Source organism: Chaetodon auriga, chromosome 2 (assembly GCF_051107435.1).
Source record: "Chaetodon auriga isolate fChaAug3 chromosome 2, fChaAug3.hap1, whole genome shotgun sequence".
Taxonomy (NCBI): domain Eukaryota; kingdom Metazoa; phylum Chordata; class Actinopteri; order Chaetodontiformes; family Chaetodontidae; genus Chaetodon; species Chaetodon auriga.
Genome location: NC_135075.1, coordinates 28,370,545 through 28,395,811, shown reverse-complemented (window position 1 = coordinate 28,395,811; position 25,267 = coordinate 28,370,545). Strand labels below are relative to the sequence as shown.

Here is a 25,267-nt window from a genome sequence, read left to right as displayed (position 1 = left end):
GGAGCAATGTTTCACCATTGTATGCTTGTCACTTATGGTCATTTTGTCCATGTGTGTCTGTGTGGGGTGTGTGTGCATCACTGTGTTATAGAGGTAGGTGTTGGTGATTATCACCTGCACACCTGCTGACATCATTAGTTTTGTTTTGAGTAAGCGAGGGGGGTGAGGGTGGACTCATTTCCAAATGAGTGCTATCGTGACTTTGTCTGGTGTGTTACTGCACAGCGTCACATGGTGTGTTTATAACAAACAACCACAACACGCTCGACCGAAGTGACGTGACTGAGGAGATCATGTGTATACGAGCACAGAGGCACAAAACACGTTCACACACAAAAACACAAACTGAGTGTGTGCACAACAGGCTCAGGATCAGCAGTGTGTGTGTGTGTGTGTGTGTGTGTGTGTGTGTGTGTGTGTGTGTGTGTGTCACACAGTGTGTTTGCAGAGCGTCATGCGCCACGTGGCGCCACAGCAACATCAGACAAACCGTTTCCATGGCAAGGGCCAACTGAAAGGGTCGGTACGCTCCCTCTGGGCGGCACTGCCAGCCCCGGGGACAGGTTTGGCGGGAAGTGTGTGTGTGTGTGTGTGTGTGTGTGTGTGTGTGTGTGTGTGTGTGTGTGTGTGTGTGTGTGTGTATGTACGTGTGTGTCTGTGTCTGTCTCTTTGGGCTTCAGATTCAACTATCAAGCAGTACAAAAAAACCCTTTTTTGTAAAAGGTCACAAGCCAAAAAGTTTGGGAGGCTGTGGTTTAGTCTTCAACACTGCCTTGTTTTTTTATTTTTTTATATATATAATGTGGTAGAAGTGTAAAGTGAGTGAGTTCAGACTCACCACTTATCAACATCTTTGTTTGTTACCAGAGCCAGAAAGTCCTGAAGATCAGAGATAAGTTCAGGAAATGAGCGTGATAGAGTCAGACGTCTGTCAGTCAAAACAATTGATGATGTGGCTAAAAAGGCAAAAGAAAAGCCAACTTACTTCCTGTGAACAAAATCTGACAACATTTTCTGTAGGTGCTCAATAATATACATTATTTTAAAGCACACTGTGTTATTTGCCCGCAGGTGATTTTTTCTAAAGTGACAGGAGGAAAATGAAAGATATGAACCTGATCAGAGTCAGAGGCTCCTCAGCTCCCATAAAAGACACTTGAACTGATGGAGGCAAATGTTTGGAGTGTGTGCGGCTGAATAATTGACCTACACATGTAATAATATAACTGACCTGTATGTGGCAGGTTGTGTTTTTAGCCCACAGCATGTTAGTTTTACCTTCTGTTACTGCACATCCTGAATACACATCCCTGAGAGGCCCGTTTTATTAATACCTGTTTTTAACCCATTTCAAAGAACGTACTGAAGGAAATAAGTCATACTCTGTGTAAACACAGATTGATCCGGAGAGTGAAGGAGTCACATGATAACATTTTGTCACATTTGTCCAGCTTGCAGGCTCCCACCTGTTATCAGCATGCTCACCTGTCCTCACAGCAGTATAACCGTAAAATACTCCAATACACAGTACAGCTCAGAAAACATGGAAGGCTGTGGCTGACAGCTGGATGTTTTGAAATGTTGAATACGCTTTTGAAAATTGAGGGAAAGGGTGAACTCGTATATTTAAAGTGTTTCTGACAGCGTGCGCTTGGACAGACAGGCGCTCTTTTTTCCGCCATCGTCCGTCCGTTATCTCTGGGAGTCTTGGAGGCTGTGGCCTTCTGCCTCCTTTATCCTGCTGCTGTTTAGTTTTAGATAACAGGTGGGTTGAGCACACAGTGTTTGATCTTCATATTATCATTTAACCTTTCATGTGACTCACCTATACCCAGTTTGTTCCTGCTGTTATGTGATCTGGAGTCATAACGGCTTTCAGGCACAAAGTTTGCTCGAGTGTTTTATAGAGGAAACGCTGCAGTGAGTGTGCGAGTCGGACATTATAAGAACAGAAAGTGTGTGAAGTGTTAAATGTTAACTTCATGATGTTAATCTCCAACATTTTTAAAGGAATTGTTCAGGAAGCCTCGGCCAGTGGAGGTACCGATGTCAGCTGCTGCTGCAGTGTCTGTGTGGAGTCTTTTTACCATCAGTAGCACAAACTCACATGATGTGAGTTTACAAGAACATCTGTTCTTCTTTTCCACATGGTGTCAGTTTCACCAAACAATTTGGAACTCACATTATTCCCAAGGTCTGAAGTGTCCAAAGTGTACAACAGCATAAGAGACTTATCTGCTGCTTTGTGTGTGTTACTGAGCTCCTCCATCAACTGAATGCTTCCACCTTGTACTGCTGTTTAATTTACATACACACACCATCCAGAACAAACAGCCTGTGGCTGGCCATTTAATGCCATTTTAAGATGGTAGGTGCCTGTTTAAGTTGTTTTTTTGCTCATGTTGAAACACTTTCATCTCGGAGAAGCAGTGTAACTCCAGATGACCCCGGGGTGGATAAACCCAAATGGGTATACCTGGATATTTTTCTAGTTTTGTGCATCTGAGGGAGGAAACTTTTGCCACTTCATGGTATGAAAACAAGCCCTGGTTGAGTCCTCGGTGAAAGGCGACGTTGCAGACTGTTTGCTTCAACTTGTTTTTGTTTGTAATGTGTTTTCTATTTAGCCTAGTGGCTAAATTTAAAGATGCTGCATAGTCCTGCAAAGTTTCCCATGTGGAAATAAACGCCCAGTTTGCTGTGATCAGATAGATTGAAAGACAGCTGATACGACCACAGACAATTCAAAGTGAAAAGAACATGTAAAGACATACTGGTAATTTTATCTGGCTTTTTACTTCATTCATTGATTCCTGTAGAAGGACAGGTGTTGTTTACCTGATGTGTTTTTACTGCCATTGCAATTGCAATGGGCTGCAGTGAGCTCTCCATCTTGTTTCGTGACTGTCCACGTCTTTAGTGGCGTTTCACCGGACCTTTGCGAGCAAACAGCCGTGACGTAAACGTCAACATTCAGCACCGTCCAGACACAAGGCTGTTTGAACGTCTGGACTTCAATACTGAATCATCTCACACTGCTTCTAATGTCCTGAATGCTGTCTGTGAGGGAGATCTGATCAAACTCATCTATGAGATCACACACACACACACACACGCACACACACACACACACACACACACACACACACACACACACACACACACACACATCTCTCTCTCTCTCTCCCTGAAAGTGATTTATCATTCTGATGTAAGCAGCCAAAGATAGCACAATGACATTACCTACCTGCGCGCGTATGTGTGTGTGTGTGTGTGTGTGTGTGTGTGTGTGTGTGTGTGTGTGTTTTTATCCCTGCATGTTCCTATAAAAACCACTCAGCTTTGTGCTGATAATGACCTCCTGGTGACATCACCATGATGCAGGACCAGGGATGAACTCTGGGTGATGACGCAGATGAAATACGCACTGTTGTGTCTGTCTCACACACACACACACACACACACACACACACACACACACACACACACACACACACTTTTTATTTCTATCTTAAGGAAGGAGGAAATGTTAAGGATTTTATTTACTGAAGTGCAGTAAAACCTCGTCATTCAGATGAAGTCCTTTCAACCTGTTCAATCTTAAACCATTTCCATTTTCAAACCAAACACTTTGTACAATGTGTAATGTATTATCCATAGAGATCTGTAGTCATTCCTAGTGAAATCTAACCCTCTTCAAACCCTGTGTTATATCCCTGTTCAAACTGAATTCCCTGATTTGGCTGTAAAGCTACCCACTGAAGCAGCATCTTCTCTTTCCTGGATTTTCATTGGCTGTGCAAAACACCAGTCATCACTTGCATTCGGCCTGATCTTTATATGACGGAAGAGAACGAGGCTCTTCCTTTCAGTGGGTCTCTCGTTGACTATTGTCAGCTGTGGACATGACATGGAAGATCCTAATTAGTCAAGTGAGGCCAGAGTGCAACAACCAAACAACATACATGTACTTGCTTACTGGAGTTATAAACCTGTGTCCCTGTGTTAATTATTCATTTATCTCTTGGAGATTGTAAATATGTGTCAAACACTTCTTATCGCAATCCCTTTCCTTTTTCCTGCTATTAAACATTGAAATGTTTTTGATAATTCATCTCAGGGGCAGTTAACATACTGTAAATTTATCCAATTAAATGTGGTATTGTCTGACAAGCTAATGGGTGGGGAATGGGAATCACGGAGCATTGTGGGGTGGTGCAGCCTTTTTTGGACGATAGGGTGAGTTCAGCAGTTCTTTTTGACACCTACAGAAAACAGCCAGCAGATGGCGCCCTTTTCTTGTTGTTAATTGATTAACGTTAGCTCTTTTTAGCCGTTAGCCTCTTCGCCAACGCATAGCAGTATTCAAAGACGATTGAACATGTGAGTGTTACGCCCCAGTCTAGGGGAGCAGGGACGCAATACGAAGGAGTGAAAAAGCAAACTTGGTACAAAAGCAAACCACAAATTTATTGTTATAACAAAAAGAGGCCTGATATACAGATAAAAAAGGACCACAGCCAAAACAAAACAAAATAGTGCTAAATATATAGTGTTATAAACTACAAACCAAAAACGTAGAGAAGATCAAAACCACACTACGAACTCTAACACTAACACAAAATGCACAGAAGATCTGGGGACAAGGTTCTTCAGTTAAACGCCAGAAAACACACGAGCCACTGCTGTCAAGCCGAGTCCCCCGGTGAATGAAAGACCCCTGGTTTAAAACAGGCTGACATAGACATAGATGGACATAGATGGACATAGGCAGTAATTATCCTTTACAAACATTAAATTAAGTATGAAGCCACTGTGAGATCTGTACATTTTGAATGATGTGTTGCAGAAAAAACAACAGACAGAGAAAAATTGAAGTCTTACAGTCTCTTACATCGTCAGTAATTTACAATTTACTTTTTCACCTTCTCATTCAGAGTGACGGAGCAGAGACAGCTTCACTTTTTAAATCACCAACTTCACAAATTCTGAACACAAAATAAGATGAAATGAGTGACATAACAAAGTTAAAATGAGGGACAGGATCATCAGTAGAGTTGTCCAGTGCTTTACCCATTTTGTTCATTGTCTACTTGAGTATTAATTTGGAGATAGATCACAGTAACATAACATTTAGCTACATTACTTTAAGATGTTGTTCTAATAATAATGCATTTTATTTATAGAGGGCTGATTACTATGTCGAGGAGGATGAAGGTGAGTCATCATTATCATCCTCATCCTCATCATCACCATTGTCATCACTGTCTTCATCGCTGTCTTCATTGTTGTCTTCATCACTGTCTTCATCGTTGTCCTCATCGCTGTCTTCATCGTTGTCCTCATTGTTGTCTTCATCATCGTCCTCATCGTCATCCTCATTGTCATCATCTTCATCCACCTCTGGTAAAATCTTTATTGGGAATTCATCTCCATTGTTTATGTATGGAAAGAGCTTCTTGGTCCAAGTGTGTGTGAAGGTGTGTATGTGTGCGTCAGTGTTGAGTTCAGAGAATGTCAGCTGTCTTCCTCTCCAGTCCAGGTGAACTCTGATCTGCTGAAGCTTCGTCTTCACTGAGAGAGCAATTGATCGGGCTGATGGGGAGAAGGCTTTATATTTACCATGAGTGAATCCTATTGTCCACGCTCCAGACCGTATTCTCCCTTTCCTCGTGACAGACTTTGCTGCCACACCCAGAGACCACATTGTACTGTCTCCAACGTCAACATCCCAGCTGTGAGTCCCTGAGTCAAAGCCTTCAGAGCCCAAGACAGAGGGATAGTGATCAAACCTCTCTGGATTTTTGGGAAGTTTCTGTCTCTCCCCACGTCTCACACTGGTCAGATCTTCAGACAGGATGAGTTCTGGATGAGCTGTGTTTGGATCCAGAATCACAGGAGTGTAGGAGACCATCTCCTTCATCTTGTTCCAGATGTTGAAGGTCAGGTTGCCCAGGTGTTTGGCCACGTCTATCAGAGCTCCTGAGACCAGCTGTGGATCATCCAGCAGGGGGCGCTGCTGGACTCTTTCCACTGCAGCCTTGTAGCTCTGCAGGAATGAGACGTCTTCAGCTCTCAGCTCCTCCTCTGTGGCTCTGACTGTGTCTGAAAGAGCTGCTATCTCTCTGCTCAGATCCTCCATCTTCTTCTCCATCATCTGACTCTTCTGCTCCTCTTCCTCCCTCAGAGCAGTGATCCTGGCCTCCTCTTCCTCTTGTAGAAACTGGTGAAGCTTCTTAAACTGCTCTTTAATCTGCGTCTCTGTGTGTTCAGCCTGGACCTTCACGTGTTCTGCTGTTTGATCAAACTTCTCTTTAACTTCTTCATAAACCTTTAACTTCTCCTTTAAGGGCTCCAGAGTTTCCTGAAGCATCTTCCTTTGTTGTCGTGCAGCTTCATCGATGGGTCTGAATCTGTGGTCGCTGTGTTTTTCTGAATCTCTGCAGACGACACACACTGGCTGCTGATGGTCCAGACAGAAGAGTTTGAGTTTCTCAGAGTGCAGACTGCAGAGAGCCTCTGAAGATCTCTGATCTCTCTGCTGTAAGAAGGCCTCACACAGGTTCTTCAACACCAGGTTTAAAGGTGGTTCATCTCTGGAAGATCTCCTCTTGCAAAGTGGACACTCACGTCTTTCCCTCCACCAGGTCTTCAGACAGACTTTACAGAAGCTGTGGCTACATGACAGAACAACAGGATCTCTAAAGACGTTGTGACAGACCGAACAGCTGAGATCGTCCTCTGATCTGGAAGCCATTTGGTCTCAGAGTGAAGCTGAAAACAGCAGACAGACAGTGCAGTCAGTCGTGGCTCCTCTCCCTCCTCTGCAAGCTTCACTGAAATTTACTTTCACTTTGAGTTTTGCTTTTAGTCAAACTCACCTTCAGTGTGACGACTGTCAGCAGGCTGAAGCTGCAGGGCTGTAGTTGTTTGTAGTTTTCTGTCCTGTAGCTGAAGTCACTCAGGAGGTTTTTTGGTCTGAATGTGAATCTGATCGTCTCTTTCTCAGTCTCTGTGTCTCTGTTAGAGACGAAGAGGAAAAACTCTTTCCTGGTTTATCACACGTGAGTCTGGTGAGGGGTGGAGCTTTGTCACACTACTGGTAAATGCTGTTGTTTCACATGTAACACAGGGGTGTGTGTCAGTCTGAAGTCAGTCCAAATCATTGCTGGATATGTCGTCTGCACGCTGATAGTGTGCATCAGGCCTTTGCCTCAGCTTTCTATATGATCATAGTTTGAATGTGTGGGCCATGGAACATTGAGGGAAGGGGTGATGTGCAATATTGCTGCAGAGGGGTTGTATTTACCACGAGGGGTGCTGCTGAATGTGTGTCGAAGTACTGTGGAATCATGCAGTGAAGGGGTACCCTGGAAAAGGTGAACAATGGAAGGAACCATGTTCCAGAATACTTAGAATACGTCCTGTGCACTTCAGACATACCTGTAATGAGGGACGGGCAGTGTTTCTGCTCAACAAATACACATTTAAAATACAAGATTTTGTATTTTTATCCAAATATGTTAGTGTTCTGTATTTTTGTGTTCTGCTGTTTGATCACAGTTTCCTTTAACTTGTTCAAAGAGCTTCAGCGTCTCCTGTAAGAGCTTCAGGGCTTTGTGGAGCTCCTCTTTGTGATCCTGTGCAGCTTCATCGATGGGTCTGAATCTGTGGTTGTTGTGTTTTTTTGAGTCTTGAGAGACCACACACACTGGCTGCTGATGGTCCAGACAGAAGAGTTTGAGTTTCTCAGAGTGCAGACTGCAGAGAGCCTCTGATCCTGCCGAACATCTCTGATCTCTCCTCAGTAAGAAGCCCTCACACAGGTCCTTTCATACCAGGTTACGACGTGGTTGACTCTTCCATGATCTTCTCTTACAAACTGGACACTGCTGTGTTTGTTTCTCTCCCACCAGGTCTGCACACAGTCTTCACAGAAGCTGTGGCTGCATGATAGGACAACAGGGTCTCTGAAGATGTCATGGCAGACAGGACAGGAGAGACAGTCCTCTGATGTGGAAGCCATTGTGTTTGGAAAAAAATGCAGAAAACAAAGCAGGCAGGCAAACACCACACTGCAAATCAGTCAGTTGTGTTTTCAGTCCATCCGGCAGAAAGTTAACTGTCTTCTTCTTTGTTGGTGGTAAACTCACATTCAGCTCGTGAAGTCAGCAGCAGTGTTTCCAGTTTTCCCTCCTGTACTTGTCCTCTCTCAATGGAAGTCATACGTTTGCAGCAAAGGTAAATCTCTCATCGTCTGTCTGTCCGTCTTCAACTCTCTTCATTGAGCACTGAAAAACAAGTGTATTTCCTGGTCTAGGTGAGCCACGCAGTGGGTGGATCTTATCAGAGTCCTTTGTGTAAATGCTGAACTGTTAACTGTAATAAACCATGGGTTCATCATTCAACATGATGTATTGGTCCAGGTGGGCTAGAAGCTAACGACCTGTCCTGTCCCGTGTTATCACAACCTACCCGGTTTGAATCTTGCTGGGGATCTTTGTTGTATGTCGACAACAACCATCAAAACCTGCAACCCAAACCCTTTCTCCTGAAGTGTGTGTCTGCAGCCCATTCGACCTTCTGCTGGGATCCTTTGGATTCCTGCCTTCTTTCCTGGATTTGTTTTCGACCACCTCCCTGGCTTTGACGCTGCGCTCCTCGTGGTCCTGTAAGCCTTGAACCATATTTGCTTTGTACAGTCCCGATTTCAAAAAAGTTGGGATGCTGTTTAAAACCTAAACAAAAGCAAGATGCAAAACAAACCGTTTACTGAGAGCAGTTTTACAAAGTGTTCCCGAGCTCATGTAGTAACATCCTGTTTTGGAGTTTGTAAATCATTGAACTGCACCACTCAGCTTCCTTTGTCTGCATTTGGGTCCCATCCCTGTTGCCCAGCTTGCATCATCTGTGACAGAAACTAGACTGACAGATTTAAAACTCGAGGCAATATTTAAAATTTAAATTTGAAAAGGAAGTGCAAGCTGTACTCCCTTCATGCCTCTCACAAAACCAAAGTCATATAAATCAATGAATGTTTAGTAAGTAATAAAATTAACTATTTTTTATGGTGCAGTGTGAGGAGGAACTAAACCACTACTTGCCTAACCCTAACCCTAACCCTTACCTTAACCTTAACCCCAGTCTTCATCCTAAAATATAATGATTGTTCTTGTCGCGTTTTGTCACGTTTCAGATGAACTGTTATCGGTTCCCTCAAGACCTCTCACGTGGTTTCCTTTAAGGCCCTTTCAAATGATCCATTGTTTCACCAAAAAGGAAATTACACAACCTTGTTTAATCTTCCTCCATTCATCGTCTCCTGACCCTTCAGATTCATTTTGACTCTCGCGTTGGGAACCGCTAGTCTAACCTGTAAATACAGTCATGAACACTAACACCACCCCCATCACCTACAACAGCACAATGCTGCTTACATACCGAGGCATCAGTGTGTGAAAGATCTGACGTCACATATAATCATTAAAACTTTAGCTGATAATACTTATGTACTTTTACTTAAGGAGGATTTTGAAAGCAGGACCTTTACTTTTAATGGAGTATTTTTCCATTGTGGCATTGGTACTTTCACTTAATGTCAGAAGAGCATGTCAGTGCTTCGTCCCCCGCTGCATTCCATGTTCTTTGCAGAGGACAAATTCAGATCTCTCCGTCTGTAGAAACCAAAGAATGTGAATCAGAAACGAAGCAGAGATGCGTCTGTTTCCATGTTGGGGGGAATATTGTGGTGGTGAAGCAGCCTCTGCTCTGGTCTGCTGTGGCCTCTGCTGGTGCAGAGTTGAAGTGCAGCTGGTGCAACACTGGTGCAACACACCTGACGCTGGATTTCTGCAGAGTCACTGTGATGTGAGCTCTGAGTCATCGAGCAGCTGCCACACTGAGAGGCTTCGTGTCCCTCAGTATGTGGGTCAGTCTGACTCACCGTCGTGACTTCTGCGCGCGTGTGTGTGTGTGCGTGTGTGTGCAGTATATATATAACGGTGACTAAGTGTCTTTGATGTGGATCGACTTGCCTCTCTCTCTCTGTTAAAAGTGACTTTGCTGGCCTGTAAGCTGTCTGATGTCCTCGCAATAACATCTGATTTACTGGATGGAGAAGTGTGTGTGTGTGTGTGTGTGTGTGTGTGTGTGTAATCCAAGTCGCTCGCCCTCCACCTGTTGCCCCTGAGCATCAGATGACTCACACTCACAGCAGGTGAGGACAGACAGAAGAGGAGGCTGAATAGAAAAGGTCTGAATCGTTGTGGAGGTGATCAGAGACGAGCCTCTGCTTCAGTCTCATCAGCTGCTGTTTGTGTTGGATTCTTCAACTTTGGCCTTAATCCTGAGAGACATGTGACACAGTACAGTGGTCCTATTCATGTTTCCCACTTGAACCACAAGGAGTATTGTTTCTTCATCTTCTTCTTCATTAGTGGTTGTAGCAGTAGTATGTTTCCACCAAGTTAAGCATAAGAATAACACTCATGCTAAATCAAAATTAAGAATAATAAATCAAAGTTTTGAGAGGAGGGGAAAGAAGAAGAAAAATAGGAGGAGGAGGCAACAGGAGGAGGAAAGAAGAGGAGGAAGGAGGAAGAAGAAGACAAACTTTCTGGGTCCCCTTTGTGTGGAGGTTCGGCTGGTCTGTGTCAGGGCTCAGGATGTGGGTCGTGTTTCAGTCCTCATCCAGTCATAAAGAGCAGCTGCTGCCTCTCATCGAGCTCTTTGCTCCCGCTGTGATCTGAGTGCTCAGCGTGAAATTTGACTTTTAAGTGAAAATGGGGGACGAAGCATCCACACGAGGCCTGTTTGGGAACCGATATGATGACAGAAAAAATGAAAACCATCAGCAGGAGAAGACCCAGTTAAAGCTCAGTGAATGGACTCCAGGCAGGTGCTGGTGTTCTGAATGTCATGAGCAGCTCCTGTTTGGATGAACTTAAAAAAGTGATGAGTCTCACGTAGATTGTTTTCTTCCTCCATGATTTCTAAGTGGATTTCTGAACGTTTATTCACAGTGGAGCTTTCAGGTAATGTCTCAGGAAGTGAAAGTCCCACTGATGATCGATCAGTGTTTCATGTCTGCGTGTGAACATCTAACTGAGTTACAGCTTTGAAACCAGTTCGATTTTTGACTCACATTCACCTCAGGGAGTATCTTTGCCTCCACGCCTCACTTTCAGCCCTCCCAGGCCGCCCCGAGGAGGCTTTTGGCTCTAGACCTGGTCTTGTGTTTTCCCGGTGAGCTGGAATGAAGAGTTAAATTACGGAGGAGCAGAGAATAATTCATTCCCCTGCTTCTCCTGCAGTGTTAATCCCATCCGAATGGAGCTTTTCACACATAAAAGGCAATAACAGAAATGTGGATTATGAAATGAGGCCTTCTGCTGACGCACCTGAGACCAGAGAGGCTGTTTCTATCAGCGCAGCTACGAGGGTCAACAGGTTCGTCTGCCTGTGTGTGATTTAACGTCTCCTGGCAGCAGTCAGTGTTTCTCACTTGGGAAATAACTCGGAGGAGATCCTGAAGTGACAACACGATAACAGAGGGAGCAAATCATAACGTAGCACTTCAACGCACACACACACACACCCCTGCAGGGTTTGTGTGTGTCTGTGAGTGTTTGCGCCCCGCCCTGGCCTAAATTACACCCCGAGGATGATGGGTAATCACTGAGGATGTTGAACCACAGAGTGTGAGTCAGAGGAGCTGATGGTTTATCAGCTCTGATCTGAGGACCAGACATTTCTGTCCTGTTGGAGAGTGAACGCAGTGGATGGAGGTTTGACCTGTTGCGTCAGAGAATGTAAGCCATGTAAATTTTAGTTATGGAGCCAAATATCACAAACTTGGGTCGTACGACACCGTCTATCCCCAGACCCTCAATTCAGAAAAGAAAAAATCCCCCAATGTAGAGCCAAAAAGAACAGACAGTTAAATCCAGCTGTGAGCCATGAAACCTCGATAGACGACCACTTAGAATTTGGAGAGGGTCACAAGTCAGTTTGTGAAAAACTCGATTTACTACTGCAAGTGCTGTCGGTGAAGTGGAAGCACCGAGGAGCTACGACAGCTCAGACCTGAAGTGGTAGAACGAGCAAACTCACAGAGCGACGCCAACGAGTGCTGAAGGACGTAATCGCCTGCGTCAGGAGCTTCATGAAATGGGCTTTCAGGGCAGAGCAGCTGCAGCACCGTGCACAATGCCAAAGGTCGGCTGGAGTGGTGCAAAGCACGCTGCAGCTGGACTCCTGAGCAGGGGAAACATGGCCTTTGGAAACTGTTGGATGTGTAAATACACTGTTCACTAGATCAACTGAAAACATGACGATGATGTTAACGTTCACGTGTTGTTTCTGCTGCCCCCATGTGGCTAAAAAATCCCTTATTTCAGGTTTATGAAGAACAAACTTAACTGCTGTAATTTTAACCGTGTGTCAGCCTTTCTCTGTTTTTTCTGCTTTTTTTCAGGCAGCGTTCACTGCAGAGCTGCACGTCAGAACTCGGTCTGGTATGTATGAAGACACTCAGGATTTTAAAACACGAGCAGGTCAGGTCCTTTTTTAAGAGCCGTCATAGTGTGAGAGACAGTGGAGCTAATTAAAAATACTCTGTCATCATATGTTAGCCAACAGTGATCTATTTATCTGTTTGACTTAGGGCTGAATTAATAAAGTTAAAAGTCCTGATTTGTGAGGTTTTGATTCATTTCAGCAGGATCATGAATTGATTGAATTGAATATTTTTGGTTTAACATTTTACAGGTAATTAATCAATAATGAAAGTAACTGCTGATCACAGTACTCATTGTTTTTATTCATCGCTGTGTTCAGTGTGAACATTCAGCTCCTAACCTGAATGTGACCAGCAGAGGGCAGCATGACGGGACAGAGGCTGAGGACGCGCTTCTGCAGAGAGGTTGGAATACATGACACATCTTCTGGGAGAGCGGAAACAATACATCTATTGATCGATTAGTCAAACCACAGAAAAGCAATCTGTCGTTCAATCTTAATTTTTCAAGTAAAATGGAAAATGTTCTTTATCTTATGATTAACTGAACATTTTGGACTGCTGGTTAAAAAAAAATGTTTGCAGACGTTGTGACACTTATTTTAGCACAATTTTAAAAAATAATCATCAGATTAATTGATTAATGCAAATAATCCTTAGTTTTAACCCAAACACTTAGGATTAAATCTTCTAGCAGCCGATTGTTGACGGTTGTAATTCTGCTGATGTGATTCTTGACCAACTTTTAAATGTAATTTGTTTCCCTCAAAAAGTGAAAAATTAATCCCAGTAAACACGAAATATGAACTGAAATACAGGACAAAAAAAAAACAAAACAAGAACCACCAGAATCGATGAATCAGTTATTATTATTATTGATCCCACAGCGAACATCAAAAATGAAAGACAAAACATTTCTACATTCTGCTGGTTCAAGTCGTCCATTCGTCTGTTTAGTCGTCCGTTCGCTTCTCGACAGTCAGACGTCCAATCAGGCTTCAGATCCTCAAACATCAGGAAGTTCACTGGGTCTCCTCCTTTAAAGCTATTCTACAAAAATAACGACGAGTGACGACCGATGGCGCCGTCGGATCTGATCACATTGTCTGATCAATAAATCAACAAAAATACAATCAGGATATGTTTACATACATTTTATATATAGATTTAGATCTCTCCCAGGAATAGAAGCACTAATATATACACAAACAACTGCTGCGGGGCCAATCAACCAACTGAATATCAGACACAATCCCTAAATACACCGAAAGGTTCCTCTGAGAACGGACCAGACACTGGACTGCATTTCCCAGCTTGCAGCTGGTCTCTGCTGGGCAGCTTCCAGGCAGGGCCGTAGAAATACTGAGGTCCTGAGCATGATGAGCCACCAACCAAACTCTGTTCAATTTTGTGAGTATTTAAAACAGAAAAACATAATTTTCTTACATTAGCATCTTTCCTATCCTTTGAAAAGTATTCGATTACTTTTGTCTTGACTTTAGTGTCTGTTATTTGGTCTACAAATTTATCAGAAACATCCTTAAAAGACAACATATGAATGTGTTCAGAATGTAAAATGTAGAGCTGAACAATTTAATCAGCAGCAATTTCTATGATCCTTCATCGTTAAAGACGTTTGTGAAGCTCCTGGTTTAGCTTTTCAAATGTTTGTTAGTTTCTTTGGACAAAACAAGACATTTCTGATATTTTATAGACCAAATGTTAAATTAATTGATAGTGAAAACAATCCTTAGTTGTGGCTCTAAAGTCCCCTAACTCCCCGAAGCTTTACCCGAGGACATGAGCTCAGTCCTCATATGTATGTTTGTAGGAAGCTACGGCCCTGCGTCCCGGCACGCTGACAGCTCGCCATGAAGCCGACACTCGACGGGCAACTTTTAGAGGCAACGCGTCGTTTACGTCATCATTCAGTCTGACGTCATGTTCACGGCTGAGAAAGGGGGATTGTTTTAGCCACAATCATAGAAGAAATACGCTGATTTAAGACTCACTTTGTTAACTAATACCGAGCTATAAAGCTGCTTTGATCGAATCCACGCTTGTTTCTATGTTTCTGGCTACATGTCTGAGATGTCAGAGGTGAATTACAGGTAAACAAAAACAAACCTAAATATTTTACCAGCTTGGAACAGGATCCAAAATAGAACCAGCTACTGGAGCCCAACCAAACCCAAACAACCAAAAATATAGTTTCATTTAAAAGCTGAATGCAAACACCAAGTCCTCACAGTCCTGCGATCTGATTGGCTGTGAGCAGCTCAATCAAAGCAAATCTGCCAAGTTTTCCAGTTCAAATGCTGCGAGCTGAATGTAAACACACCAACAAAACCAACAAACCAACAGGAAGTTCTTTTCATGTGAGCTCTTTAAACGGTGAAAGTCACAGATTTTTGTCTTTGGAGGGTAAATCAGAGACGGTGAGCAGAGGTTTGGAGTTTTATGGTTAAGATTTAAACACCCCCATGTTGGAGGAGCGACAAAGAAAAGCTCCTTAGGTCCTCATCAAAATGATGATACATCAATACAACGATTTATTTTCTGAGGCAGCTGAGGGTTTAATTTGGTCTTCCAACATGGCGGCATCCCCTGTAACAACCACCTTCAAACCATCACACCTGTCAGCCGACATCAACAACAGTGACGCCTCTAAAAGTTACATCAGCTTCATCTTCTTATTCCTTAAACTAACCAGCGAGTTATTTACAGTAAACCAGACGTCTGCACACAGTAACATTTTTCATCCTTTCCCACAAACGGTGACCGTCAGTGACACCGTTTGGAAACTGCTGGAATCAAAATTGTGACTCAGCTTCATTTCAGATTTCTGTGCGGGTCAAAGAAAGCGAGTGACCTTTAACGACGTGCCGTTAAGGAAAACATCCAACCTGTCCAGGTTCAAACGTATTTACAATCTACAGACCCAGGCGGCGATCTATTCAGAGTCATGAGCGTCTGGTTCGGTGTTTGACGACCTGGAACAAACCGACACTCAATGCTCAGATGCACTGACCCTCAGTCAGCCAGTTAAAAGCTCCACACACTTCACGGTTCAACCATATGATGCAGTGGAGCAACTGGACTAATCACTAAGCCCCACCCTCCTGGGAATTAGGCTAAAGGCAAATCAAACACACCGAGGACTGAAGAGGATCTGAGACACTAAAAGCTTCCTGTGTGGCCAATTAACAAGCCCCGTAAGGATCATCTGACCAGGAAGTGAGGACTAACTAAAACAATGAACAGTTCAATGGGTAAGACTCACGCAAACACTTTATGCAAACATGTACCAAAAAAAGGCAAAAGATGGCTGCTGCAGCAACAGGAAATGACAAAAAGAGCTCAAAAATGTTTAAAACTAACAAATCTAAACAGCCTAAATGGAAGCAGAGTTTTAGAAAATAAGACAGGTGTCAAGTTCCAGCGAATCGTCAGTCCACAGTCTGTGTCTAACAGGAAGTCTATGCGTTTGATTTTGTTGTGCAGTCTGAGCTGAACCCATCAGGCTCAACAGTTAACCTGCAGGGAAGCAAAACAATCATTTGTGATTGGTTGGAGGGGGCAGGAGAGGGGCGGAGCGATCGTTGGTGAGGGTTCTTTTCAGCTTTATTCCTTTGATCTGAGAGAGCATGTCTGCTCCCTCCCTATGGGTCGGCTGCTCCGGGTTCTGGTCCTGGCTGGAGGGTGGAGGAGGCTGGGGCTGGTAGTGGACGCTGTGGCCCACGCTGGAGGGCTCTCCCTGGGATGCAGAGGCTTGGACCTGGACCTGCTGCTGCTGGAACAGCTTCTGTTTCTGCTGCTGGTTCAGCTGCTGGTCTGGATGTTGCGCTTGCTGCGGTTGCTGAAACTGTAGCTGTTGATGCTGAAGCTGCTGATGTTGAAACTGTTGCTGCGGTTGCTGAAACTGTTGCTGCTGATGTTGAAACCGGTGCTGCGGTTGCTGATACTGCGGCTGCTGTAGTTGATTGTGTTGCTGCTGATGATTTAGGTGTTGGTGGATCTGCTGCTGCTGGTAGTGACTCTGCTGTTGTTGTTTGGCACTGCCGCCCTCTGGTGGCAGGGAGGGTACAGTGGGTACAGGCACTGGGATGGGCATCTGACCAGGGACCAGCTGGTAGTACGGGGAGGGAGAGGAGGGAGGTAAGGCACTGAGGCTCTGTGTGGAGGTGCAGAGTTTACTGTAACCTAAACCTCCTGCTCCTCCTGCAGAGGGCACTGCAAAAACATTCTCGTCGCTCCCGCTGTTTCCTCCAAGGGCTTTGAGGGGAACTTGCGGGGTGCAGATGGGGATGGGAACCCCCCCGCTGATCGTGCCCCTGCGATACGCCGGCTTGGACGACGGTTTGCGCCTGATGGTTGCCGTGTGGGACGGCAGCTGGTGGACGGACCTGCCAGTCAATTCGGGCTCGGCCAATAGGCTGACGGTGGAGGAGGGGCGCTTGGACTGAGCAAACTTTTTGTACTGGTAACCGAGGTCGGAGTTCCTTGGGATGGTGGAGGACTTGTCGAAGTCAGACTGGTTGTTGGTGTGGGAGAGGTGATGTAAGGAGATGGAGTCGGCGTCTCCATGGAGGGAGATGGACTCATAGTCGACTGGAGAGAGAGACAAAGACGACGTTAGCCGCATTCAGCCGGACTGGTGTTATTTCTTATCTCAATGACATTTGATAAAGTGTTTTCATGTCCACAGGCAACAGAGGCAGCAGGAACACGAAATGACATCAGCGACTCGTTGGTCGCGCGTGTGAACAATTAGGAGATGCATCACCGTGGAAACTCTTATCGAACAGAAACAGGGAACACACAACTCAATTACTGTCAAATCACACGCACACACATCCAGCATAATGTTCTGAGTAATGAAGTTAAACACAGACGTCACTTCACGGGAATGACGTAAAACTGTGCTTCATAACGTGAAGTGCACAGACGACACGGTCCAGTTTGTTTCTGTGGACTTTGGTTCCAGAGAGGAACGACAGCGATCCAAACAGTGAATTATTGAACTTTTCAGGAGAGACTCTTCATGCGTGTCAGCAGCCAGAGGAGTTAGTTTAAGTCTCAAACAGTTCACAGGTCAGGAAAGATAATGATCAGTAACAGTTCTGACAACATGCAGACATGTCAAATGTGCTGCTTCTCTGCTTAATTTCACCAAATGAATTTGGGTTTTAAAGTGAAATAAGCAAATTTAAGACGTCACTGTGAACTTGGAGAACTTGTGATGGCTGCTTTTTCACCATTTTCTGGCTTTTTAGCCACTAAGAATTGTTTGAAAATACGTCAAATGAATCACTGCTGTGATCAATGTTGGTTGCAGCCTGAGTTTAATCTCAGGTCTGATTCTGCACTCTTAACTACATCTGAAGTCCTTCAGTTTAGACATCACAGGTCTACAAAAGGAGGCGACGTTGAAATGACTTGTAAAATGTCTAAAGGTGAAACAACCAGGACGTCCAAGGCTGCTACTTTAGTCCTTTATGACTTCAATGACGGCATGCAACTGAACCCGACATTAGCTGGCAGGTAAGCAAGCAAGAAGGCAGACAGACAGGCTCATGAACAGACAGGTAGTCAGAGACCTACCATAGAGGGGAGGGTCTCTCTTTACAGCTGGAAGAGAAGGAAGGAAGTTTAGCCAAGAAACACAAAACTACTGAAAGACCACAACAGAGAACCAGAGAGGAGCTGGTACACCAGTAACAGAGAGACACAGCAGAGACCAGGTGATAACTGAGAAGACAGACAGGTCAAAAGAGTCAGTTAAATTAATAACACAGCAGAAGACAGCTGAGGTTCAGTCATACGGATGGACAGTCTAACAGAGTTAATGCTGCCTGAGTGTGAGCGTCAGGCTGGTGTGTGTTGGTGAAGCTGCCTCATCAGTTTCTGTGTGAATCACAGCTGCTTCATCAGATGCTTAATCAGGAGCTCGTTCACATTTTCTCTCCATTTATTACTGAATGCAGCAGGAAACTAAACATCCTCTGGATGCATGAAGACGAAAACTTGAAAATCAATTTGTAAAAACAGAACGAGCCTTAATTAGTCAAAGATGTGTTTTTGGTTCTTTAAGTCTCTGTACTTCCTGTGTGTTCACTGGTGTGTGTGTGTGTGTGTGTGTGTGTGTGTGTGTGTGTGTGTGTACTCACTGTGTGTGTGTATGGTGTCCTCGGAGCAGGACGGGGTGGTGGTCTGCGTGCTGTAGCCGCTGGAGCAGTGCAGAGAGTCCCTGCTGCTCCTCGGGGCGTCCGAATTCAACGCACCCAACGTCAAGGCCAGCTGATCCCGAGCCGAGCATGACTGAGAGAAGGAGAGGACGAGGGGAGGTCAGAGGGTTTTCTTTCAACAAGAAAGATTTTTCCAAAAAGAAATAGAGAGAGAGGAGGAAAAAAGGAGAGCAGAGGAAGAGCAAACTGGGAGAGGAAATGAAAGAAGGAAAGAAGGAGGAGAAACGAGAGGAAAGGAGACAAGGCATGGATAGGAGAGAAGAAAAGGGGAAGAAACAAGGGGAGAGGACAGGAAAGGAGGGGAGGATGTGTCCATCTCTGGTCCTCTGCTGCCCTCCAGTGGCTCAAGTGATAACACCACTGCTGTGTGTGTGTGTGTGTGTGTGTGTGTGTGTGTGTGTGTGTGTGTCCATGTATTACTCATGTTGTGGGGACATAAATCTGTTCACACAGTCACACTGTGGGGATTCACCTTACATGGTGGGGACGAAATGCATTTCGTCCCCACAATGTAAATCAGTACATTTTAGGGTGAAGACTGGGGTTAAGGTTAAGGTAAGGGTTTTGGTCATGGATAGGAAATGAATGTAAGTCTATGTAATGTCCCCACAAATGATGAAAAAAATGATGACACAAGTGTGTGTGTGTGTTTGTTTTACCTTCCCGGAGGCGGACATGGCTCGAGCTCTCTCTCCATGGTGTGAGTAGGCGTTATGTGGGGGGGCAAGCATGCCGTTCTCTGCCCCTCCGCTCCCCCCAGCAGCGAGCTGATTGGTGGAGCCCATGACGTCCTGACAGAAACAAACAGTCAGTGTCAACGATACGACGGCAGAGAACGCAGAACATAAACCCACTGAGCCACCAGAGAAGTCCACTTCATCAGCATCACATGGAGCGTGACAGCGGGTCAGGGAGGTCAGTCCTCCTTAAAGAGGAGCAAAACCACATTTAACAAGGACATTTTGAAAAAGACAAACTGGACTTCTGCACTGGTCTGCGAACATCAACACGACACGTTAGCACTTCAGCTCGTTCTCTGTGGTGTTTCAAAACGAAGGGCTTTCAGTTTCTCTTCAAGATCCAAAGTGAAATTTGAAAACAGCATAAAGGCTTTTAAAGAAGCTGCTTTCTGTCGTCCCTACTGTCAACAAATCCCACGAAAAGACCAAAACCAGGTACATGTTAGTCCGCCTGTCCACACCTGACGCCCCTCTTCTGAGCCCACTGCCTAATGGAGACGTTCGTGTTCAGAGCTCATAGATTCAGTTCAGGAAAGGCTCACTGCTTTTCGTAAAGTTTACTCAAAGTGGAGGAAATGTGTGTGTTTTAACAGTGGAGCTCAGAGGAGGAAGACCCAGCAGGCACTGCATACACACACAGTACTCGTTAGTACATCGACTCACTGGTAGGTTTGGTGTTTTCATGGGATTTGTTGGCAATAGACAAATACAGACTATCACCAGACTAATGTGACGGCAAAGAAAACACAGGAAGCACTGACAAAACACCACTGACAGCAACATTAACACCTGTGTCAGGTGACAGGAGAGAGATACGTGACGAGTATCTGAGAGTGGGACGGGAGGTCTGCAGGGCGGGGCGAGATCACATGCAGGAAGTTGGATGTGGGGGGGGGGGGTCTGATACTGCAGCCTGATTTACTGAATGAGAGGGAAACGCCTCAGCTCAGACTGACTGCCACCTTCAGGCTGTTTGCTGCCGTTTCAACACCCAGAACAAGGTTTTAGAGCTGGAACGAAACGAACCAGCGACAGTTTTGACGATCGTGGTCACTTTTTAAGACAAACTGTAGTTCAACCTGTGGTTCCAGCATCTCCAGTGTGAGGATTTGCTGCTTTTCTCTCTAAGCTCACAGCTTGAAGTAAGACAATAATCAATCATTGGTTAAAGTGTGACTCAGACAAACACAATGCATCAGAAGAGTCAGACACAAAACAACGGATTCATATCACAGATACAAATGAATGTTAGAAGGACACTGACGAGGCAGAAAATATACCAAAAACACACCAACAGTCAAGCAAACACTTACACCACACCTGCACATGTGAACACGTGTGAAACAGGATCAGGAGTCTAACATGACACAAGTGAAATCCTGATTTTATGGGATGAAACCGGAGCTGGATTAGAGATAAATGAGGGCTGGAGCGGGCGAGACACAGCAGGTGGAATCAAAGGCGACGGGTGTCAGTGCGAAGTGTGGGCTGATGGGAAACACGAGGGATGACACAGCGAGACGTAAAGTGATGGAGTCTGATTCAAACGATGGAGGACAGACGTAGAACACAGACGGAGCTCGGGCTGGGAGGAGGTAATAGTTGTTTTTCTCACGGTGGTCATATCTCTGCGGCTAACGCGGCGGCTCGGCGCAGGGTGGTGGCCATGGCCGGCAGCGTAACCGTAGCGACCACGGCTGCCATGACGGCCGAGGCGAGAGGGGGAGTTCCCTTCGCTGAGGGACCGCCCGGTTTCATCACGGCCAATCAGCAGATAGGGGGAGGAGCAGCGCTACACACAGGAGAGGGTTAGAGCGTCGTCTGTAGTCTTTGTCACGGAGAAATGCTTTTATTTTGTAGGTCCTCAAAGCTAACAGTGTCACTCTAAAGGGGGGTGTGAGGAGCTGGCGGGGGGGTCAGAGTGTGTGTGGGGCTGAAATGTACCTCTACGATATGAAACACGCTCAAACCCAGTTAGCATTTTACTGGAATTTAAGTTGTGAAGCGTGAATGTATTGAGGTCGCTGATCTGCAGCACATGGCCAAAAGTATGCGGACACCTGGTTATTTCACCCATGTGTGACACTAGAACATGTGACTGAGAAACAGTCAACAGCCTCCACCCTTCTGGTTTCAGGTTGGGAAACTGGGGAAGATCTTCACCAAGAAATTCAAAGCACTATTGTCTGAAATATTATTGAGCGCTGTAGCTTTAAGATTTCTGTTCACTGGAGCTACAAACACCGGAGCAGGAAGAACTGCCCTCTGAAGTGTGTTCTGTCCATATACTTTAGGCCATGTACTGTATATCAAATGTAAGCTTATTACTGTTGACACAAGCAAGGAACATTATATTAAAAATATAATGATGTATTATCAGGAAGGTTAAAGGTCATCTAAAGAATTCAACTATTTTTAAGGACAAAATTATTCTAATTCTGTGTGTGTGTGTGTGTGTGTGTGTGTGTGTGAGTGTGAGATTTACCTGGATGTGTACTCCATCCACAGCACAGCTGATGGAGTCCAAAGAGGGAACGTGTCTCACAGATCCAGACTGGTAGTTACTATGAAAACAGACAAACACACTTCAGCTGTAATCTGGACCTGACCTGTATGAAACGTGTGATATTAATAAAGTTTGATTCAACACAGTGTGGGTGTTTATCAGGATGAGAACAGAGCAGCGAAACCAGAAGCAGCAGGACAAGCTCATACTATTAGAAGTACAGGATGTAGTGCACCAGTAACAGCTGTGTGTGTGTGTGTGTGTGTGTGTGTGTTACCTGCTGACGCTGCTCTTCCTGGACAGAGTGCTGCTGGGAGAAGCTGGAGGCGTCTGATAGGTGTAGCTGAAATCAGAACCCTTCAGGTCCAGAATCACCTGAGAATCAACAGTGACAGTAAGACAGCTGTGGCGGTTCAGCTTTCAGGACGAAGCTGGACGTGTTCCAGATGTTTCTGACATCAGTGACTCATCATGAGACAGACAATGTGTACTTTAATCTTCATTATGATTCACAAATATTTGGTTTCATTGGCGCTAGAGGAAACGTCAGAGGGGGGAGGAGGAGGAAGGTACCTGCTCGCTGGCTGCTGGGAGTTTATTGGGTTCAGCGGTGAGGTTGGTCAGGTCTTCCAGAATGGTCTGCAGGTGGGTCACCTCACCCAGCATGTTGATCTCGTGATCCTGCCCACGCACACACACACACACACACACACACGCCAGTTTAATGGGCTTTAAATGCTGCCCTGCAGGATCTGAATCATCACACTCGCAGCACTGACCAGCACGGGCTTCAGCATGCCGACGAAGCTGCAGTACCGCGCCCTCTCTTCTATCAGCGCTCTGCACACGGCGCGCTTCTCCGTATCCTCCAGGACGGCGTAGCGCACGTTGACGTCCTGCAGAGCGCTGTCCAGCTGGCCCCGAGCCTCGTCCTTCCCTGCAGAAACACAAACAGGAGGAGCTGATGAAGATCCAGGTATGATCAGCTGTTCCTGTTCAGACAGGTGGTCCAGTCCCCGAGATCTCCCTCTTTAAACAAACAAAACCTGATTCTCACTTTAGTTTTTTGTAGTTGACACAAAAGAGGTGGACCCTCTCAAATAGATTAACTTTCATTAAAGCCCTAAAACTCATTACTGGTAAATCTGACACTGTCATACTGTGATACTCGGATCCTGCCAGCAGGGGGCAGCACAGCATCACAGAGCTGATGTAACAGCAGCGAGGGAACACACACACACACACACACACACACACACACACACACACACACACACACACACACACACACACACACACACACACACACACACACACACACACACAGCTGTTTGTGGCACGCGTGCTGCCCGACCTCGTCCTCCTCTGTGTCCTTTGTCACACTCTTAAAATGAGCCTCAGCTTCAGTTTGTGGATTCTGTCTGTAGATTCCTCCGATGATCACCTGATCTGCTGCCTGTCTGCAGATCCTTCATCGTTTCATGCCGGTGAAGCACAAACTGGGAGCAGCAGTGATGCTGTGGAGAGGGAATGATTCATGACATTGTTTACTGGACTCCACCACCGGCATGTGATCCGGACCAGCCTCATGGAGCGATCGCATCCTCAAACCAGCACAAGAAAAACCCCAAAACCCCCATCAGGACGACTCCAGTCTTTCTTAGACAGAAACCGCTTTGACAAAACCAACCCGAGGACGGTTTTGGAGCCGCCTGACTTGACAATTTTGTGGCCCTCATCACTCCAGCTGGTTGCAAAGAAAACAGGCCAGTGAGATGTTCAGCTGGCACGTTTTCACTGTTCGGACCAGAAACTCGTCATCACTCGAGCTGCAGCCATTAGTGGCTTAACAGACGAGCTGATCTCAAGGAAATAACTGCTAAATCTTCATATGGAGATAACGTGTCCGGACAGTTAACGCGTCATCAGTTAGCCTGCATCAATTCATCAGATTACAGTTAGAAAAGCAACACAAAACAACGAGCTTTCAGTAACGTCCGACTCTGAACGACAGGAATGGTGTTTTGGAGACCCTGACAGCGCCGAACTGTGACTGTGTTGATGTGGCCTCAGACCTGCAGACCACCCAGCTGTGGAAACACCTCCTCAGTGTAAAAATAAGTCCAGACACGGAGGAGGGAGCAGAGTCAGAGGCTGCAGCCTCCATCGCGGCTTCAGTCACTACTTTCAACACGTACTTTACCGTAATTTTATTTGCATTTTATAATGTCTTCCATCTTTAAAGAATAAACTACCAAAAGCTCATCTTCTCACCCGAGTACAATTTTGAAAGCAGGATTTGTACTTGTAAGGGAGTATTGGTACATTGCGGTGTGCTTCCTCCTCCGTTTCCCGCTGACACCTGAACGCAGCGCCACTGTTTGCCTTGAAAAATTAGACCTAAAATCTCCGTCACTGATCTCTGAGCTTATCTGTTCGCCTGATTTCACTTGAGCTGGTCTTTGTCGAACGCTGACATATTTTTCCAGCAAACACGGTAAAAACAAAACCTCGTTCTAACTGTGAGAGAGAGCGAGGCAGAAAAACAGAGAGGCGGACAGTAAATCCTGTGGAAAACACTGAGGCGGTCGGCACACACTGTGGACTCTGTGTCTCGAAGCTCAACCCAAACACGGCCTGTTCGCTCAGGTGTGCGTGGGAGCGCCGGCAGGACAGACGCTCATTTCCACGCAGTGAACAGAGGCCCAGTGTCGGCGTGCTGTTAGTCTTCCTGCCGTCTGGCCTCTGTGGAAACACACACGGGCTGCGTGTCATCGCGCTGAGTTTCTGCAAGGCTTCGGCCGCTCGAGCACGAAAGAGCCGAACCGAGTCGACTCGTTCCGTCTGTCGAAGGTGAACCACAGTTCAGACGAAAGCTGATTCTCACCAGCCTGTAACAACAAGTCATGTTTGTGTCCAAACGGGTTACGAGTTAAAAATCGGTCTGACTGAAAACGAAAGGCTTCATGCAGCCAAAGTCTGAGAAACTTAATCCTAATTTAATTCTATTAAAGACAAACACACGTAATCAGCTGAGTCACTGTGAGAGGGAGTTCTTCCCATCGCTGTGGAGGCGAGCTGTCAATCAACTGACAACTTAAAAGAAAAAGCCTGATTATATTCTGCTTTTCTTTATGTCAACAAATCCCCCAAAAAGACCACAGGGACAGTTTGTCTGTGTGTCCAGAGCCGGACGGATCGTCCTCTGTCGTCCAAAAACTGTTAAAAACACATGAAGGAGCCACACTGCTGCTGA

General features: G+C 45.5%; 2 protein-coding genes across 5 annotated transcripts in view; both read right to left on the bottom strand.

The window, feature by feature from the left end:
* Positions 1-4,451: 4,451 nt before the first annotated feature.
* On the bottom strand, positions 4,452-6,993 carry LOC143330945 (nuclear factor 7, brain-like). Its single transcript, XM_076747734.1, has 2 exons — positions 6,882-6,993; positions 4,452-6,774 (listed from the first exon to the last, which is right to left on the bottom strand). The coding sequence occupies exon 2, from the start codon at positions 6,755-6,757 to the stop codon at positions 5,198-5,200; it is 1,560 nt and encodes a 519-aa protein (XP_076603849.1). The 5' UTR covers positions 6,758-6,774; positions 6,882-6,993; the 3' UTR covers positions 4,452-5,197.
* A 6,375-nt stretch (positions 6,994-13,368) lies between these two features.
* mtss1 (MTSS I-BAR domain containing 1) overlaps positions 13,369-25,267 on the bottom strand; it is a 53,380-nt gene continuing 41,481 nt past the window's right edge. Inside the window, exons 8-16 of one of the 4 annotated variants that reach the window (XM_076745208.1) lie at positions 22,791-22,948; positions 22,585-22,692; positions 22,289-22,386; positions 21,991-22,069; positions 21,121-21,297; positions 19,425-19,556; positions 18,688-18,838; positions 18,122-18,148; positions 13,369-17,128 (exon numbers count right to left, since the gene is read on the bottom strand). In XM_076745208.1, coding sequence (XP_076601323.1) covers positions 16,074-17,128; positions 18,122-18,148; positions 18,688-18,838; positions 19,425-19,556; positions 21,121-21,297; positions 21,991-22,069; positions 22,289-22,386; positions 22,585-22,692; positions 22,791-22,948 — 1,985 coding nt within the window. In that variant the 3' untranslated portion in view covers positions 13,369-16,073. The remainder of the gene's footprint in view (positions 17,129-18,121; positions 18,149-18,687; positions 18,839-19,424; positions 19,557-21,120; positions 21,298-21,990; positions 22,070-22,288; positions 22,387-22,584; positions 22,693-22,790; positions 22,949-25,267) is intronic. The other 3 variants (XM_076745216.1, XM_076745224.1, XM_076745232.1) reach the window with 3 other exon arrangements.

What these genes read in the sequence shown, in the direction of transcription:
- LOC143330945 (XM_076747734.1), bottom strand. Translation starts at nt 6,757, where the DNA reads ATGGCTTCCAGATCAGAGGACGATCTCAGCTGTTCGGTCTGTCACAAC.